The 20,431-nt window shown below is 46.3% G+C and overlaps 1 protein-coding gene across 1 annotated transcript in view; it reads left to right on the top strand.

The window, feature by feature from the left end:
- The first annotated feature begins 275 nt into the window (after positions 1–275).
- Positions 276–20,431, top strand: part of LOC141176271 (WD repeat-containing protein 18-like) — a 64,398-nt gene continuing 44,242 nt past the window's right edge. Inside the window, exons 1-3 of the mRNA XM_073660230.1 lie at positions 276–624; positions 702–812; positions 6,852–6,985. Coding sequence (XP_073516331.1) covers positions 415–624; positions 702–812; positions 6,852–6,985 — 455 coding nt within the window. The 5' untranslated portion in view covers positions 276–414. The remainder of the gene's footprint in view (positions 625–701; positions 813–6,851; positions 6,986–20,431) is intronic.

Below are 20,431 nucleotides of genomic sequence, written 5' to 3' on the forward strand. Positions count from 1 at the left end.
CCCGATTACGAGCCTCCTCAGCACATTCATGACGCCCCTCCCCCGATGACGATCCACCTCAGTACATTCACGACGCCCCTCCCCCGATGACGATCCACCTCAGTACATTCACGACGCCCCTCCCCCGATGACGAGCCTCCTCAGCACATTCATGACGCCCCTCCCCCGATGACGAGCCTCCTCAGCACATTCATGACGCCCCTCCCCCGGTGACGATCCACCTCAGTACATTCACGACGCCCCTCCCCCGATGACGAGCCTCCTCAGCACATTCATGACGCCCCTCCCCCGGTGACGATCCACCTCAGTATGCGGAATGAGCAGGCAAATGAACGGCAGCAGCGCAGTCATATGACACTCACAGCGCCGCGCGCTTGTGTGGCGAGCACGTGACTGTTTGCCCGGGCGGCAAACATGGCGGCGCCCTTAGAGCTGGTTTTGAGTACGGATGCTGCGGGACAAGTTGCTAATTGCTCGGCATGGGATCCACAGACGGGAGCGGTTCTACTCACCTATCGTGGAGGAAACACCTCCACCCGAGGCCTGGTGATGCTCGGCGGGCAGTATCTCCTCGGAGGACAGCTGGGGAAGAACTACATCAATGTATGGGAGCTACAAAGAAAGGTGGGAGAGCCGAGATCCATGATGGCGTCCTGGCGCCTGCTTTCTGACATTAACCCGTGGTTGTCGTTGTCCTCCAGGATCAGCTGCAGCAGAAGATCGTGTGCTCGGCGCCAGTGACTTGCTTGTCTGCATCCCCTAATGGTCTGTACCTAGCAGCCGGCATTGCGGAAAGTGTTTACCTGTGGGAGGTAAGGTGCTGGGGCTCCGTGTGTGGGGGCATTGGGGTTGTGGGGGCTGCACCCGCCCCGCTGGAATGACTGCAATTTTTTAAAATTTCTCATCGCTCTTTATAATAATCTATAATTAATGCAAATTGCCAATATAAAAACTGAATGAAGTAACTTTGTGAAAACCAGAATTTGTCAGTGTCCCCTAGGAAAACTGTATCTGCGATTACCTGATCTCTTGGAAAATACGCTGCAATACTGTAATTGCCAACTATTCTAAAATTACCTTTCTGCCATGATGTCCATTGCTTTGCAGAGTGGTCAATGAGCATCAGAAGCAGCCCCCATTTCATGCTGCTTTCACAATTTACAGTGAGGTCTAAAGGGTTACATTGTCACAATCTGAGCTAGCTCTGATTAAATCAGTTAAACTCCAGTGCTGGCTGTATAACACAACTGGCACCCACACTGCATGGACTGAGCTCCTGAAGCCACTGCACACCTGCAGTGCACACTGGACATTGCCAAGGGGTTTATTTAGTAAATGGTTGACTTAAGTCATTACATAAATGCCTCTGCCACCGCTTGTATCCACGAGAATTACTTGGATTGCTTATGTAAAATCTTTAGTATGGTCAGTATAACTTTACCTCTATAGCCGTGAGATTGTTGTGGATTTAAAAATTGGCTTAAAGGGGTATTCCTATTTCCAAGATCCTCTTCCAATATGTATTAGGTGTAATAATATTAGCAAATCCCTCCAATTAGAAATTTAGTATAGCTCTTCTTATTCGCTATGTCTCTTTCCTCATGTGCAGGGCATTGCAGGACCTTAGGCATCCATGGTTACGACCACTAACAACTAGCTGACTGTCATTATATCAGTGGTCGTAACCATGTGTGCCAATGGTCCTGCAATGCCCTGCACATGAGCAAAGAGACATAGCGAATCAGAACAGCTTTGCTACATTTGTAATTGGAGATATTTGCTGATATTATTATTATTATTATTATTACACCTACTGCATATTGGGATAGGATCTTGGAGATGGGAAAACCCCTTTTGACTTTACTCCGCATTTTTTTTTTAGAAAATTGCTACTTTTATACATAATATTTTTATGGCCCGTGTAAAATTTTTTTATTTTTTTTTCATTTTGTACTATTGATGTCTTAGTCTATGTACACACTGCCTTTTTGATGCGGTTTTCGCAGCAGTGTACATCGTTGTAATGCCGGGACTGAGTTCACCAGCTGAAAATTAGCTGACGAGCTCCGGGACGTACGACTTACAGCATCGGTGCTACCTGGGGATTTTCCAATGAAACATCGATGCAGTAAATGAGGGCATCGGGGCTTATCAGTTGATCTTCAGCTGGTGAACTTGGCCCCAGCAGCAGCACAGCAAAGTACACTGACAGGAGTGACTACACTCCTGTCGGTGTATACAGTGGCATCTTCTACAGCAGTCACATCAGTGATGGCTGATGTGGATGCTGTAAAAGTGACACAAATCGCCTTGGGACACTGGGATTACTTCAGGATAGTGGACAGGTGAGGAATATAGCTTATTTTTGGTTTCTTACAGGGGACTGGGCGTTAGGTGAGTATATGGTGTTATTTTTTATTTTTAAATAAAAGATTAAAAACTTGTGTACTTTTATTTAAATTAAAGACTTTATTCTGGCCGTGTCTTTTTTGAAAAAACGTCTAAAACCTTACTACAGGGTTAGTAATGGGGGCGTCTTATAGACACCTCTCTATTACTAACCTTGGCTTCATGTCAGCCAACAATACAAGGCTGACATGAACCCCACCCTATTACCCCACTCACCACCGCTACATGGCAGTGGGAAGAGTGGAGGCTAAGCGCCAGATTTGGTGCATCTTATGGATGCACCAGTTCTGGGGCCTCTGAGAGCTGATATTATTAGCCTCGTATGGGGCTAGGATTCATGCCCCTTTCCCTGGCAATTATCAGCTCACAGCTGTCTGTTTAGATATTATAGGGGGACCCTATGTCAATTTTTTTCTGGGGTTCACTTGTAATCTAGCCAGTAAAGGCTTAGCAAACAGTTGTGGGCTGTTATTAATAGCCGGGTAACATTTTTGGCTAATGGCCCCTTCCTCGGCTACTAATATCAGCTCCCAGCGGTCGGCTTTCCCTCTGCTGGTTATGAAAACGACGCCGGAGCCCACGCCATTTTTTTTATTAGGCTATTTGCCCACGATCTGGACAGAGCAGCGCTTAAGGCCCCGTCTCACTAAGCGACGCTACAGCGATCCCGATAACGATACGACCTGTCAGGGATCGTTGCTGCGTCGCTATGTGGTCGCTGGTGAGATGTCAAACAGTCAGATCTTCCTAACGACGCAGCAATGATGCAGCAACCCGTAACGATCTGTATAACAATGCATTCCTATGTGTTTCTGTGTCTGAGTCGTCAACAAGGTTGTTGGTAAGGTGTCAAACACACCGATGCATGCTACCCAGCGGGGCCTCAGCGATCAAAGAAATGTCCAGACCATTCCGACACGACCAGCGATCTCACAGCAGGGGCCTGGTCGCTGCTAAGTGTCAAACGTAGCGAGATCGCTAATGAGGCCGCTGCTGCGTCACAAAACTTGTGACTCAGCAGCGATCTCGCTTAGTGTGACGGGGCGTTAAAGGAAGCATTAGGGTGGAGCATATTTTTGCTGTGTTCTATTGAGCACAGGTAAATCCACATGTCTTCACTGAACCATGCGGATTTACTGCATTCAATACATTCTAGTGGTCAAATTTATTTTGTGGAGACTAGTGACTCCGCAAGAGAATTTGACATGCTGCGGTCCTGAAAGACGCGCCGAATGTCTGTGTCCACATGTGATCTGCAGCCTCAGATGCATGCATAGTAGACATGGAATTTTTAGAAATCCCATCCACTATGCTGTAACATCTGGACGCTGCGGGTTTGACTCTGCATAAACAGGCAGCTTCAAACCTGCAGCAGCTCGTGAGCGTGGCCTCATACCCAAATTCACGTGCAGCAAGTCAAGGAGGCGCTAGTCTCTGCTGCAGATTTTGACGGATTGAAATGTCATTATATGCAGTGGGTCCACATGTATTGACAACAAAAGTGTGGCATTAGAACCCAGCGTTTTGGACGCAGCTAAAATACGCTGCGTCCAAAGCGCTGCTGGTTGCTGATCGTGGGGACGTAGCGGCTAAACAAACACGCTGTGAGCTTTTATTAATAGCCAGGGAAAAGCCAGCTGCCCCAGACATTCCCATTAATGAGATTAACATGTATGGGATTAGCTGACACCTAGCCCTTTTTTGTTTATTGATGACAAGGTGTCAATCAGACCCTCTCATTACTAAACCAAAGTAAAGAACTAAATAAACACACACACTGAGAGTAAACTGAAAAATTCATTTTCTTTGTGGAATGTTTGTGATTTTTGTTTTCTCAATTGTACGTTTTAGCTGCTCTTTCAGTACTTTTCATTTCTGCCACACTTTTTCTTCTACCTGTTTGCCAGGGTACCCAAGATTAATCACAGTTATATAGGCCCAATTTCTCCACTTTCCTGGAGTAATTTGTTACCTTTTTAATGACTTTAGTATTTCTACCTTATTCTTTATTTGTTTGGGGCCACTTTAAAGTTGTCTTTCTTTAAAGGAACATTCCCATGATCAGTGTTTGTTCAGGCTTTCATGCAGCTGAATTTCCCCATGAATCACGCACGTCAGCTCACTTGCGTTTTTGTATGCGTTTTTGTCTCTTTGATATGTTAGATTAGGTGTGCCAAGATATAGATAGATATTCATGAGATAGATATTAGTGCTGTGCATGTAGTGGACTGTCCATGTGTTAACCAAATAAACGTTAAAAAAACAACGTAGTGTCCCACCGTTTTTTGTTAACCAGCCAAGGTAAAGCATACAGCTGTGGACTTATTATCAGTTTGGGAAGGTCCATTGTTATTGGACCCTTCCCAGTCTAAAATACAAGCCTGTAGTTGCACCAGAATTGGCACATCCATTAAATTCACCAATTCTGGCTCTTTGCCCAGTTCTTCCCAATTGTCCAGGTGTGGTAGCAATCGGGGTAATGGTATTTGGAGCTGATTACAGCTGTGATTTGTCAAAAATCACAGCTACCATCAACCCCTGGGGTTAGTAATGGAAAGGTGTATATCACACGCCTAATACTAACCCGGTAATAAAAAACAAAAACAAAACACACAGTATTTTTATTATTTCAAGAAAGACTCCTCCCCCACATTGTCCCTCATTCACCAATTTACTGAAAAAAGGAAAATCCCATGCAGGTCTGCCGTAATCCGTCAAATCTGATGTAGTCCAGGAAAGGTTACCTGAAAAACAAAAAGACAGAATTAAACACGAGACAGGCCTCATTCACCAATTTATTTGTAAACCTGTTCCCACAAAGCTCCGATGTCCATATTCCTCTCCTGTGGCTCCAGCATCTGTGAATAAAGTTCCTGCAATTCATAAGCGCTGGGTAGTGACGTCAATGCTCATCATCGCCGGGTCTCGCTAAGAGTAGCAAGACATGGCAGCTCTGATCAGAGTTGTAGTCAGTTCCCGCAGACACTGTAAATGGCGATCACTTTTACTGCTGTTTAGTCACCGGAGCAACATTCTTGGAACGTAGACTACGTCGGAGCTTCTTATGAACATTTTTACAAATGAATTTGGTGAACGAGGGACTCTCTTGTTTTTCTGTCTTTTTATGTTTTTCAGGTATTCATTTCTGGACTACATCCGATTCGGTGAATTACTGCGAACCTATGTGGTGTGTGGGGTTTTTTTTTTTTTTAATAAATTGGTGAGCAAGTGGTAGTGTGTGGGAGTCTCAATTTTTTTTCTGTGTGATTTTTATTTTTTATGACTTGGTTAGTAATGGAGGTGTCTAGACGCCTCTCCATTACTTATCCCAAGGCTTGACGCCAGCTGTGGTTTTTAACAAATCACTGCTGTCATTAACCCAACTACCATTACCCTGTTTGCCACCGCAGCAGGGCAATCGGGAAGAGCTGGGCAAAGCGCCAGAATTGGCGCATCTCATTTGATGCTCCAATTCTGGAGTGACTGCAGGCTAGTATTTTTAGCCTGGGAAGGGCTCAATAACCATGGACCTTCCCAGCCTGATAATATTGGGCCCCAGCTGTCTGCTTTTCCTTCGCTGGTTATCAAAAATAGGGGGGGCCACACCCATCTTTTTTTATTTTTTTTTATTTTAAAAACCAGGCTAAAAACACCAGCGTAAATGCATTTGCAACTCGTGTGCTTTTTTATTTTTTCAAAATTGTATTTTCCACACAGAACACTGAGCATTCTCACAAGAGAAATTGACATGCTGCGGCTTGGAAACCCGCAACGCAGGTGATATTTACAAAGTGTAAAAAACACAGTGGGCATGAGATTTCTATTAATCTTATGCACTGTGTAACGCAGTGAAAATATGCTGCGCCCAGAACGCTAGTATTAATGATCGTGGGCACGCAGCCTGAGCCTTTATTTATTTTTTTTTCTTCTCTAAAACTTTGCTTATCCACATGTTTTAGACAGATTCATGAACTGTGACCTTTACCAAATGTCTCATTTTTTTGGTGCTTCTCACTCTGGAGTCAGGTTTGAGTTTTGCAAAAGGTGCATTTTTGCGACTTTTTAAAAGAATTGCAATACAGCATTTTTGATTTTTGCGCCAAATTCATAAATTGCATGTACCATTTGAAAGATTTTGGTGCAAAAAATGAGCGAATACTAAAAGACAAAAAGAATAGTGACTTTAATAATTCGCAAATGATGAATCGGGTCCACAGTCTATTGAAAACCATCACTGTTAAGACATGAGAGGAAATAATAGACTGTCATACATATTACATATGTCTATACTGATTTTATTTCTTTAGTTTCCTGAATAGAAGATTGACAGCTGATGTAAATGTGCTTTGTTATAGCAGTTCTCCCATCTCCATCTTTATGATCTATTTGGGAAATATTTATATTTTTCTTATCTGTCTCTGTTTTCCTATCTCTCTTCTCAGGTTTGCACAGGACATCTACTTACCATTCTCAATAGTCACTACCAGGATGTCACCTGCCTCACCTTCACAGATGACAGTAGTCATTTCCTGACTGGAGCCAAGGATAGTCTTGCTCTTGTGTGGAACCTTTTCAGGTAAGAGCTGTTCTTAAAATGAAGCTCGGCTTTCTGGTGCTGTAGGATTTTTACAATAAATGTTGACACCCGGGGCTAACAATAGGATTATTGTGGTATGCATTCAGGGGCAAAACGTGCCCCACTATACAGAATGATTATCAACTTTTCACGATGGAGTTAAATAATGCTTCCTATATTATCCAGTGAGACGTTTCTGTGGATTTAGTCTGAAGTCGTGGTTGCCATTTTTCATCTTGTGCATATATATTTTTTTATGGGTTCAAATCCTATTGATACCATTTCCCTTGGCCAATTTGGAAGTGTATTGTGTGATATGGAGCCTTTGAGATCCTTAGGGTATGTTCACATGCCATGTTTTTCAAGGCAAGTCAAATTGACGAGATTTTCTAGTGGAAGCCACTCCCAAGAAATGTAGACGCAACTCCATCCATGTGTGCAGCGTGAAAGGGATGAGGGGTGCGATACATGCCAAGATAGGGATGTGAGGGGGCCACGCATACCGGGATTGGGGGGGGGGGGGTGAGGGGTGCCCACGCATACCGGGATTGGGGGGGGGGGGGTGAGGGGTGCCCATGCATACCGGGCTGAGGGGTGCCCACGCATCCGGGATCGGAGGGGGGGGGGGGTTTGAAGGGTGCCCACGCGTTCCATGCATGTCTCTCATTTTCCTCTTGACAATACCCCATAGATTCTCTATAGGGTTAAGGTCAGGCGAGTTTGCAGGCCAATCAAGCACGGTGATGTTTTTAAACCAGGTATTGGTACTTTTGGCAGTGTGGACAGGTGCCAAGTCCTGCTGGAGAATGAAATTTCCATCTCCAAAAAGCCGTCTACCAGTGTTCTAAAACTTCCTGGTAGACGGCAGCGCTGACTTTTGTCTTGATAAAGCACAGTGGACCTACACCGGCAGATGACATAGCTCCCCAAACCATCACTGATTGTGGAAACTACACATTAGACCTCAAGCAGCTTGGATTGTGTGCCTCTCCACTCTTCCTCTAGACCCGGGGACCTTGATTTCCAAATGAAAATTGGAACTCTGGGACCTTGTGCAGTCTGTCAATGACTGCCTTCTAGACATCTGTCAAGTCAGCAGTCTTCCCCATGATTGTGGAGCCTACTGAAACAGACTAAGGGACCTTTTTAAATGCTTAGGAAGCCTTTGCAGGTATTTTATTTGTTAATTATTCAAATATACTGAGATAATGACTTCTGTGTTTTCATTGGCTGTAAGCCACAATCATCAACATTAACAGAAATAAACACTTGAAATAGATCACTCTGTAATGACTCTATATAATATAGGAGTTTCACTTTTTGTATTGAAGAACTGAAATTTAACTTTTTGATGATATTCTAATCAGGGCTGTTGAGTCAGAGCCCATTTTGGTGGAGTTGGTATAAAATGGACCAACTCAGACTCCTAAAATATGTAATAAATTGGGTACAGTAGTTCAATGCAGTTTGTGGGGAATATTTTTTCATAAAAATGTGGGCATTATGAAATGTCTGTCCTATTCCTGATCTCATGGTCTAGACTTTTAGCTGAGATGAATCTGTGCTGCAGTAAATTTATCACTTAAACATGAACCATGTATGAGGGAGGTGGAGTCAGTGTCATGGAAATTGAGGAGTCTGAGGTTTGGATTACCGACTCCACAGCCCTGATTCTAATTTAGTGAGATGCACCTGTATTATAGCCTTTTATTCCTTCTCCCCTCTCTCTCAGGGGGGACAAGGAACCTGCACCTGGAAGCAGAACTAAAACCTTACACAAATGTTCATTCTGTGCAAAGAAACTGGCTTCTTCCCATAAGAAACCCTTATGTAGAGGCTGAACTCTCCCGCCGAGCTTAGAAACCTGTTCCCGGTGGACGATGAAACTGCAGAATGCTGGTCAGAAGTACCAAAAATAGACATCCAAATTGTATGGGTGGCCAAAAAAATGATCTTGCCATTTGAGGATTCCCCACTGCTGAAAGATCCCTTGGAACGCAAAATGGAAGGACTCTTAAGGAAGTCCTGGGAAACTTCAGCCGCACTGCTGAACACAAATGCCGCCTCCAAGTGTTTTGCACGATTGATGTTCCGTTGGCTAAGTCTGCTGGAAGAACATCTGTCTACGGGTACTCCCAGAGAAGACATTCTGACATCTTTACCTCTGCTCCAAAAAGCATCCGGATTTCTAGCAGACACATCTGCGGAATCAATAAAGGTAGCCGCAAGGTCATCTGGCCTATCGAACTCTGTGAGACATTCACTCTGATTTGAAATCTTGGAGTGGGGACGTGACTTTAAAAATGAAGTTGTACTCTATTCCCTTTAAAGAGAAGTACATGTTCGGGCTTGCCCTTAACCACCTACTGGAGAAGACCTCAAATAAAAAGAAAGCCCTACATAAACCTAGAAGTTCTAGGGAAAGACCCTTTTAACCTTCCCAGGAGCAGACTCCAAAGTACAGAGGAAAAAGGGAAGTTGGGCTGGTGGAGCTACTCTAAAGGTGGACGGGGCAGAAATCTTTTTCTCTCCCAAGACCTCTCACAACAAGCCAAGACAGTAGGGGGTCGCATCTCGAGTTTCCTTCCCCAATGGAGCGAAATATGCACAGACTCTAAAATTGCTCAAAGCGGGAGTAAAAATAGAATTTTCTTCCTATCCTCCACAGAGAGTAAGAATAACGTAACTCTCCTCTCCGGAAATGCAATCCACATTAATAGCCGGTCTGGAAAGCCTATTATCCTCAGGGGTAATCTCCCTAGCTCCAGAAAGGGAAAGAAACAGGGGACACTATTCCAGGCTCTTTCTGGTAAGAAAACCAAGCGGATCTCATCAGATCATAATCAACTTGAAACCCTTGAATCTGCATATAGTGTACAGGAGATTCAAGATGACATCAGTCAGGTCAGCAGTTCCTCTGATAGGCCACAACTTCATGGCTACAATCACTCTTCAGGACGCATATCATCACGTCCCTTTTCACCCAACCTATTGGAAGTTCCTGAGGTTCGCAGTTGCCCAAGGAGAACGAACAGTACGCTACCAGTTAAATGTTCTCCTGTTTTGGAAGATCATCGGCACTACAGATCTCCACGAAAATCATGACAGAGGTAATGGCGTACATCAGAGGTCAGGATGTTTGCATAATTCCATACCTCGACTTCCTGCTTGTGCCCCCCTCAATACTGTTACTCCAGAAACATCTGCAGTTAACAACCCAGATCCTGACATCACTTGGTTGGTTAGTGAACCACAAAGAATCGGATATGGTTCCCTCCACAACAGACGTTCCTGGGGGTTCTGTTGGATTCCCACAACCAGACATCTTTCTTATCCAAACAGAAACAGATCCTGTTAAAATCAAGGGTAAACATACTGCGAAGCAGAAAATTGGTGTCAGTAAGGTGTGCCATGTCATTCCTCGTCTACATGACATCCTACATCCAGATAGTGGTTTGGGCCCAGGCACATACCGGAACATTACATTCTCACATTCTGGCAAATTGGGATGGATCTCTGGAATCCCTAAACAAGAAAATGCCTATACCACCGCGACTAAAAGCCTCTCTATCCTGGTGGCTCAGCCAAGGAACCTGAACAGAGGAGTCCCCTGGATCCAGCACCCTGTGGGCTCCATAAAAGTAGATGCCAGCAGTAGGGGATTGGCAGCCATGGTCTCCTAAGAAGAATTTTTCTAGGGACAAGAAAGGTTAGTCAACAATCCTTCAACTTCAGAGAACTGAAAGCTGTAGAGGAAGTGCTCAGATCGGCAATAATAATCTTTATATAGCGCCAACATATTCCGCAGCGCTTTACAATTCAGAGGTTCATATTCAACAGTCATAAGTAACATAGCTAAAGTTAAAGCAAATGACGGCCCTGCTTGTAAGAGCATCTTGAGGGGATGAGGGATAGATAAAGGCTGCATGAGCTAATCACCAACCAGTATCTGTAGTGCTTTTGGGTTCGGTGGAGACTTATGTTTGGAGAAATAAGGGATGGGCTATAAGAATATATAAGGACTTTGATTAGGGAACGTGATGGGCCGCCCTAAACAGGTGTTTTTAGGGAGCCCCTAAAACTGTAATATCTGGCGATATCTCTGATCCACGATTTCCATGTAAAGATCTACTCAGACAACATGACTACAGTAGCCCACCTCCGTCACCAGGGAAGCATGAGACATGAGGACTTACTCAATCTCAACAAGAATATTCTCCTGGGCCGAAGTACACCTTTTCTCCCTATCTGAAAGAAACCTTTTATGTGGAAGGCAATGTCCAGGCCAATTTCCTCAGCAGGACAGAGATTCACCCAGGAGAATAGTCTAAATCCCAAAGACTTCCAAATGCTAACCAAAAAATTGGGTCATCCAGAGGTAGATCTTTTTGCGGGATATCAGAACGCGAAAGTGGCTGTGGTGGTGTGTGTTTGTGTTGGTTTTTTTTTTTTTTTACATTTTTTTTTTTTTTTTTTTTTTTTTTTTATATAACCTAAATCCAGACTATGCCTGCCTAGGTGTTGACCCATTCCCCCACCAATGGAAATCCAATCTGCCATGCGCCTTACCTCTGGTTCCAATTTTACCAAGAACCCTGCAGAACATGAGATCTGAAAGGACCAAAGTGATCCTAGTAGCACCTTTCTGGCTGAAAAAAAGCTGGTTCAGCACTCTAACCAGCGCAAGTATAGACGGTCCCCTAGTCCTGTCTCCCATCAGAGATCTTCACCAGGGGCCGATTCACCACCCAGACCTTGAGAGGCTACACCTGGCTGCTTGGCTGCTGAATTCTCAATTTTGAGATGGTCATTAGAACTCTTCAAAAAAGTAGGAAACTGGTAACGAACGCCATATATTATAAGATATGGAAAACCTTTATATCATGGAGTGTGCCTGAACATCAACCGAACATTGCCCAGATCTTGGATTTTCTGCAGAAAGGCCTAGAAAAAGGTCTCAAACCCAGTACCCTTAAGATCCAAGTAGCAGCATTGAATTCTTATTTTGACCAGAGCCTGGCCGAGCATCACTGGGTGAAGAGATTTATAACTTCATCTTCTCGCATTCACCCTAGAGTGGCAAACCTGGTTCCCTTTTGGGACCTTTAGCATTGTCCTTAAAGGACTGACACTTCAACCTTTTTAGCCCTTATCTAGAAGACCGGACAGACTTTCCTGGAAGACCGCCTTCCTTGTAGATATAAACATGGCCAGAAGGGTGGGCGAACTACAGGCTCTCTCAGATAACGAACCTTACTTGAGAATACTAGAGGACCGACTCATTCCTCATCTAGACCCTTCGTTTCTACCTAAAGTGGTCTCTTAATTCCACAGATATCAAGAGATTTTTTCCCTCCTATCAGAATCCGACAAATGAGAAAGAAGCATTCCACACTCTGGACGTTTGAAGAGTGGTCCTGCATTATCTCCTGGAAAATCCAGGAGTGGCGAAAAGACCAAAATCTATTTTTCCTGCTTCAAGGCCATAATAAAGGGAAGACAACTTCCAAATCTACGATCATCAACTGGATAAAGAGAGCAATTGCTGAAGCATACCAGATCCAGAGCCTTCCACCTCCGGAGACGCTCACTCCACTAGAGCAGTATCGGTCTCCTGGGCTGAGAAAGTCAGTGCTTCCATTGAGCAGATTTGCAGAGCTGCTTTCCTGGTCCTTGGTCCATACGTTCTCCAAACATTACAGACTAGACCTAATGTCTGTTAAAGATTTCGCCTTTGGGAGTAAAGTCCTCCAGGCTATTGTCCCTCCCTAAAATTATTCTTGCGTATTCTTCCAATGTGTTGTTGTGGGGGGGTTATTATAGAAAATAGAATTAGACTTACCGGTAATTTGGTTTATAATAGCCCACGGCGACAGCACGGGTAATTTCCTCCCTTTGCTTTATTTCTTGCATTATCCTATCAGTGATGATAAAATATGATTTGAAGCATTCATACACTTGTCCTTTATAAGAACACTGGAAGGAGGCAGTGGGAGGGACTATTTAATCTTTGTGTTTCCTGTCACTATTACGGTGGGGTGACATCCTCCTGTGTGCTGTCGTGGTGGCTTATTAGAAACCAAATTACTGGTAAGTCTAATTTTATTATTTTTTTTTTGCTTCTATTTTTTCTATGGCAGTACTGTTATTTCATGTGTAGCAAGGTATAGTATACTGCACTATTATTCTTTGGAGTGTTGGCTTTAGGATTCAATATTTGCTATATTTATATGTGAAGATGATTAAGTGAAGTTAATAAAGTATAGTACAATGGTTTATTACACGTTTAATAGTTTTCCATACTGTACATTACTGTATTAATAAAATTAATTTTTCTTATTTAAAAACACCTAACAAAAAATGTTGTGGTGTTTGGGGGGCTGGAACAGATTAATTTCATTTCAATTCATTTTAATAGGGAAATTTGATTTGATTTTAGAGCAAATTGAGTTCTGAGCTCGATCACAAAACAAATTAAACTCTTAAATCAAGGTATTACTAGTGATTTATTTTAATCTGTTAGTGTTTGTTTTTTATAGTGACCTTACTGCTGACTACTTCTGTAAATGGCATTCAGAAGGGAATCTGTCACCCCCTGGCACTTATCAGACCTCTACTATGGGCATACAGGTGATAGAAATGTAAATCTATACTTACCTGTATGGCCCATAGTAGAGGTCTTGTTGGTGTGAAATGTCTTTTTATTCATTCTGGTTTGTGAAGTGTTCCTGTCCCGGGGCTGCAAGAAATCCTGCCTGTTTCTAAATACAATATTTCCCCCCTCTCCTGCATGTCACAGTGCCCTGTGACATGCAGTCGCCGCGGCCACATGCCGCGCCTGCGCACTTCACCTTTTACGCAAAGCACACTTCTTCCTGCCGTCTATGCGTCATTGTAGAGCAGGCATCTTGTGGACACGTGCCGGCAAGTCACTCTGAAATATTGTAATTAAAACAGAAGAAAAGAATAGCAACAGTTGAAGCAAATATATATAAACCTAACATGGTCCAGAAACAATAAATACACAACATAAAGGCATAATAATGGTGTGAGTGGTCAAAGCTGGACTCTGTCCCAAAATGTGCGAGCAATAAGCCAGCAAAAAAATGAGTTCCATAGTGGAACAAAGTATAAAAGTAAAAAGTGTCAAAGTGAGGAAAAAAATGTTAAAATATAAAAAAAAAAATAAAATAGTGAAAATCAAAAAAAATAAAAAATATAGTGTACCAATAAATAGCATTATGAAAAAAAAATAAAAGTACACATTTTGGTATCGCCGCATCCGGAACAAAATGATCTATAAATCTGTCCCACTAGTTAACCCCTTTAGTGAACACGGTAAAAAAAAAATAAAAAAACGAATCAAAAAGCAATGCTTTATCATATTGCCAAACAAAGAATGGAACAAAACACGATCAAAAAGACGAATGTAAATTAACATGGTACCGCTGAAAATGTCATCTTGTCCCGCAAAAAACAAGCCACCATACAGCTCCATCAGCTGAAAAATAAGTTATAGCTCTGAGTAAAGCAATACAAAAAAATATTTTTTGTGTAAAAGGGCCAAAACATAAAAAAACTATATAAATATAGTATCGCTGTAAACGTACTGACCCGAAGAATAAAGCGAAGTTATCAATTTTACCACACGCAGAACGGCATAAAAAAAAAAAACAATAAAACATTTCCTGAATTGTTGGTTTTTGTTTATTCTGCCTCCCAAAAATCGGAATAGAAAGCGATAAAAAAAATGTCACATGCCCGAAAATGGTACAAATAAAACGTCAACTTGTCCTACAAAAAACAAGCCCTCACATGACTCGGTCGACCGAAATATGGAAAAATAATTGCAGTAACTAGTCTTAGCAAGGAAAAAAGAGTCTTTTAGTGCGCGACAGCTGCCAAACATAAACCCCTGATATGAATCTGGTATCGCTGTAATTACACCGACCCAAAGAATAAAGTTGTCTAATCACTTATACCGCACGAGGAATGGCGTGAAAAAAAATAAACTCTGGGGTTGGTAGTCGTGCAGGGGTCGGGATTATTTCAAAAGTAAAGAAAAAAAAAAATGATGACTTGTGTAGCGTCGGCGTCCCTGCCCTCTGCTAGGCAGGGACGCTGTTCCCCCTCACCTCTCCGCTCCGAGCCCGGCGTCCTCCTCCCGCTCTGCTGGCAGCGCGCGCTCCTTCCCGGCCACGGTGCTTAGGGCGCGCGCGCGCTCCCCCCCTCTTAAAGGGGCCGCGCGCGTCGTCCTAAGGAGTCCTCGGCCAATGGCTGGAGGACTTCACCATATATAGGCACCTCCTCCAAAATGGAGGTGCTCGAGCAATGTTGTTGCACTGTTCACTACTCTGCTTCAGCCCTCAGGTCCCGTTTCCTGCCAGTTTCCTGCTTACCTGCGTGCTAGCCTGAGGTCCGACGGTCTGCCTTCTGACACCTGTCACTCTGTCTATGGACCAGCTTGCCCGCTCACCTGGGAGCGCCCACCTGCTAGCCTACCTGGAGGTTCCGCCGTCACGTGCTGTGACCACCTGCCAGTCCAGAGACTCTTGCCCGCTCACCGGGGAGCGCTCATCTGCTACCCGTCTGCTAGCCTACCTGGAGGCTCCGCCGTCACGTGCTGTGACCACCTGCTTATCCAGAGACTCTTGCCCGCTCACCTGGGAGCCCTCATCTGCTACCCGCCTGTTAGCCTACCTGGAGGCTCCTCCGTCACAGGTCGTACCTACCCTTTACCCAGAGACTGTCCCGGTCACTTGCCGTGACCTCCTGCCCATTCACCGAGACTGCCCCGGTCACATGCCGTGACCTCCTGCCCGTTTACCCATAGACTGTCCCGGTCACCTGCTGTGACTACCTGCCTGTCTTCCCTGGTCGCCACCCGCTTCCTTACAAGGACCGCCCCCTTGTATAAGTTGCTCAGAGGTTCCGCCTCCCAGACCCGTTAGTTTGCTCGGGCCATGGAACCCGGTGGCACCCAAGCTCCCTCGCTCTCGGACCTTTGTCATGAACTGTCCCGTCAGAGGTTTCAACAGGAGTCCATCCTGAGTCACCTGCGGAATGTCAATTCTCGCCTGGACACTCTGACTGCTCCACCAGCAAGCACCGCTAGTGTCTTGACTCGCAACCCGGCAGCTCCGCTGCCCACCAATACCATGGTATCCTGCTCCGGACCCCGGCTTTCTGCACCTCCTCGCTTCGGAGGCGACTCCGCTCTGGCTCGGGGCTTCATAAACCAGTGCACCCTGCACTTTGAACTATTGTCCCACCAGTTTAACTCCGACCGGGCTAAAGTAGCCTTCATCATGTCCCATCTCACGGGGGAGGCACTGGCTTGGCTAAATCCTCTATGGGAGAGAGGAGACCCCCTGGTGTCCGACTTGCCTGCCTTTCTCACGGCTTTCCGGAAAGTCTTCGACGAACCCGGACGGAAGACCTCATCCGCATCGTTTCTGCTACGCCTCCGTCAGGGAAGTCTCACCGTGGGCCAATATGCCATACGGTTCCGTACCCTTGCCTCGGAGCTGGCCTGGGATAACGACGCTCTGGTGTCTGTCTTCTGGGAGGGTCTGTCCGGCCGTATTAAAGATGAACTCGCCGGTCGGGACATTCCTACCACTCTCGATGACCTAATAACTCTTGCCACCCGGATTGACCTACGGTTCCAGGAGCGTGCCAAAGAGGTCACCCGTGAGAGGAGGTTTCCACGTCTAGCTCCTACCTTCCAGAAACCCGTCACTCCCTCCGTTTCTCCCCAGGTACACTCTCCTGAGCCTATGCAGGTCGACCAGACCAAGATGGTCAAAACCCGTCAGGACTTACGCCGTGCCGAGGGGAGCTGCTTCTACTGTGGCAGCAAGGAGCACCGGATCCGTACCTGCCCGGAGAGGTCGGGAGACGCCTGTGTCTAGGTTCGCTCAGAGAGGTCTACCTAGACAAGAATAAATCCTCTCCATCTCTGCTGCTGTCAGTCTCAATTATCTGCGGGGAGAACCGTTTATTCGAACTAGCCCAACTTAACTCTGGAGCAGCCGGGAATCTTATTTCACAGTCCCTGGTAGAAAAACACCGCATTCCCACCAAACCTCTGGCTGTACCCTTATCTGTCGCTGCCGTGGATGGGGGCCTCTTACCACGTCCCATCCAACTCCTCACCGAATCCATTACTCTGCAGGTCGGAATGCTGCATTCTGAGAGCATCTCTTTTCATGTTCTGCCTGGACTCTCTCACGCCCTCTTGCTAGGCCTACCTTGGCTCCAGAGACATGCACCCGTGCTTGACTGGAAGACCGGAGAAGTCCTTCGTTGGGGACAGGACTGCAATAAGACTTGTTTGGTTCCCGTTCATCCCGTCCGTCCTTCTCCTACCCCAACTAATCTACCTGGACTTCCGATTCCTTATTGGTCATTTGCTGATGTCTTTAATAAAAAGGAGGCCGAGACATTACCCCCTCATAGACCATACGACTGTCCTATCGACCTGTTACCCGGTACTACGCCTCCCCGTGGGCGTATTTACCCATTGTCCGCTGCTGAGACCCGGTCGATGTCCGAATATATTGAGGAGAATCTGGCCCGGGGATTCATCCGGAAATCTACCTCCCCGGCGGGAGCAGGCTTCTTTTTCGTTAAAAAGAAGGACGGCTCTCTCCGTCCCTGTATAGACTATAGAGGCCTTAACCAGATCACGGTGAAGAATAAGTACCCCCTTCCGCTCATTCCGGAGTTATTTGATCGTCTGAGGGGGGCTAGAATCTTCACCAAACTGGACCTCCGTGGGGCGTACAACCTGGTCCGTATCCGTCAGGGGGATGAATGGAAGACTGCATTCAACACCCGGGACGGCCACTATGAATATCTGGTAATGCCCTTCGGTCTCTGTAATGCTCCTGCCGTCTTTCTAGAGTTGGTCAATGACATCTTCCGGGACCTTCTCTACTCCTGCGTAGTGGTGTACCTGGACGACATCTTGTTCTTCTCTCCGGATCTCCAGACTCACCGGAGGGATGTTCGTCAGGTCCTGCTCAGGCAGAATCACCTCTTCGCTAAATATGAGAAGTGCCTCTTTGAGCAGACCTCTCTTCTGTTTTTGGGCTACATTATTTCTCAGACCGGCCTCCGAATGGATCCAGAGAAACTGTCTGCCATCGAGAAATGGCCTCGACCGGAGGGGTTGAAGGCTATTCAGCGGTTCCTGGGCTTCGCCAACTACTACCGCCTCTTCATACCGCACTTCTCTTCCCGGACTGCCCCAATTTCCGCGCTCACCCGTAAGGGCACTAATCCCAGAGAGTGGCCGCCCGAAGCAGAGGAGGCCTTTCTTTCCTTAAAACAGGCCTTGTCTTCTGCCCCGGTGCTGCATCGCCCGGACGGCAACAAGCAGTTCTTCCTGGAAGTTGACGCCTCCTCCTCTGGAGCCGGAGCGGTACTTACCCAAAAATCGTCTTCCGGGAGAATGGTAACTTGTGGCTTCTTCTCCAAACTCTTCTCCTCTTCTGAGCGCAACTATTCCATAGAAGACCGAGAGTTATTGGCCATCAAGCTGGCATTGGAGGAGTGGCGTTACCTACTCGAGGGGGCTCTTCACCCGGTAATAATCTACACTGACCACAAGAACTTGGCTTACCTCCAGCATGCCCAGAGACTTAACCCGCGCCAAGCCCGGTGGTCCTTGTTTTTTGCTCGCTTTGATTTTGTTCTTCATTTTCGCCCGGCTGACCAAATCAAAGCAGACGCCTTGTCCCGATCCTTTCTGGTGTCCGATCTCGAGGAAGAACCCAAACATATCATCGATCCCGCCAGAGTAATGCAAGTGGCTCCCGTGAGTCTAAATCGTCTCCCTCCCGGTAAGACGTTCGTTTCAGTACCTGATCGGGAGAAGATCCTACACTGGGGCCATTCATCTAAACTAGCTGGCCACGCCGGTCAGAAAAAGACCCTCCAGCTTATTACCCGGCACTACTGGTGGCCTACCCTGCACAAGGACGTAATAGACTTTGTTTCTGCCTGTGTGTCCTGCGCCCGCAACAAAGTCCTGAGACACCTGCCAGCCGGTTGCCTCCTTCCGCTTCCTGTGCCTGCTGCCCCCTGGCAGCATATTGCTATGGACTTTATAACTGATCTCCCCGTCTCTGCCGGTTGTACGGTCATTTGGGTGGTCGCTGACCGCTTTTCCAAGATGGCTCACTTTATTCCCCTGCCAGGCCTCCCGTCTGCACCCGAGCTGGCTAAAGACTTTATCCGCCACATCTTCCGTCTTCATGGCCTGCCCCTCCACATCGTGTCGGATCGTGGGGTACAGTTCACCTCACGTTTCTGGAGAGCCACTTGTAAATTGCTAGACGTCACCCTGGACTTCTCCTCCGCTTACCACCCACAGTCTAATGGTCAAGTGGAGCGGATCAATCAGATCCTGACCAGTTACCTCCGGCACTTCGTTAATGCCCACCATTCTGACTGGGTGGATCTCCTGCCATGGGCCGAATTCTCTTACAACAATCACGAGAGCGAATCTTCCTTCAAATCCCCGTTTTTTTGTAGTCTTAGGTCAGCATCTTCGGATCCCATTTCCCGTCTCCACCTCGGTGGATAATCCGGCTGCGGAATCTCTTGTTAACAAATTTTCCTCCTTGTGGGAGAGTACCCGGTCCGCACTCCCTCAGTCGTCCGAGCGTATGAAAAGACATGCTGACAAAAAACGTCTGGATTCTCCTCAATTCCGTCCAGGGGATAAGGTCTGGCTCTCGTCCAAGTATGTCCGGCTCAAAATTCCTTCCTATAAGTTAGGGCCTCGGTTCATCGGTCCTCTGGAGGTCATCAGTCAGATCAACCCGGTGGCCTATAAATTGAAAATCCCGGCCAACTTGCGGATCCCTAACTCCTTCCATGTATCTCACCTCAAACCCGTGGTACTTAACTCTTTTTTCAAGTCTACAGGTACGCCTCCTGCTCCGGTTTCCACTGAAAACGAGTTTGAGGTAGAGAACATTCTGGCCACAAAAAGGGTAAGAGGAAAGACCTTTTTTCTAGTAGATTGGAAGGGGTTTGGTCCTGAAGAGAGAACGTGGGAGCCCCGGGAGAACATCCATGCCCCTCTCATCCTTGCTAAATTTCTGTCTGGCCTAAAAAAGGGGGGGCCTAAAGGGGGGGGTACTGCAGCGTCTGCGTCCCTGCCCTCTGCTAGGCAGGGACGCTGTTCCCCTCACCTCTCCGCTCCGAGCCCGGCGTCCTCCTCCTGCTCTGCTGGCAGCGCGCGCTCCTTCCCGGCCACGGTGCTCAGGGCGCGCGCGCGCTCCCCCCCTCTTAAAGGGGCCGCGCGCGTCGTCCTAAGGAGTCCCCGGCCAATGGCCGGAGGACTTCACCATATATAGGCACCTCCTCCAAAATGGAGGTGCCCGAGCAATGTTGTTGCACTGTTCACTACTCTGCTTCAGCCCTCAGGTC

This window comes from Phyllobates terribilis, unplaced genomic scaffold, assembly GCF_046119375.1.
Source record: "Phyllobates terribilis strain yellow unplaced genomic scaffold, ASM4611937v1 Scaffold_22__1_contigs__length_20350403, whole genome shotgun sequence".
NCBI classification, from domain to species: Eukaryota; Metazoa; Chordata; class Amphibia; order Anura; family Dendrobatidae; genus Phyllobates; species Phyllobates terribilis.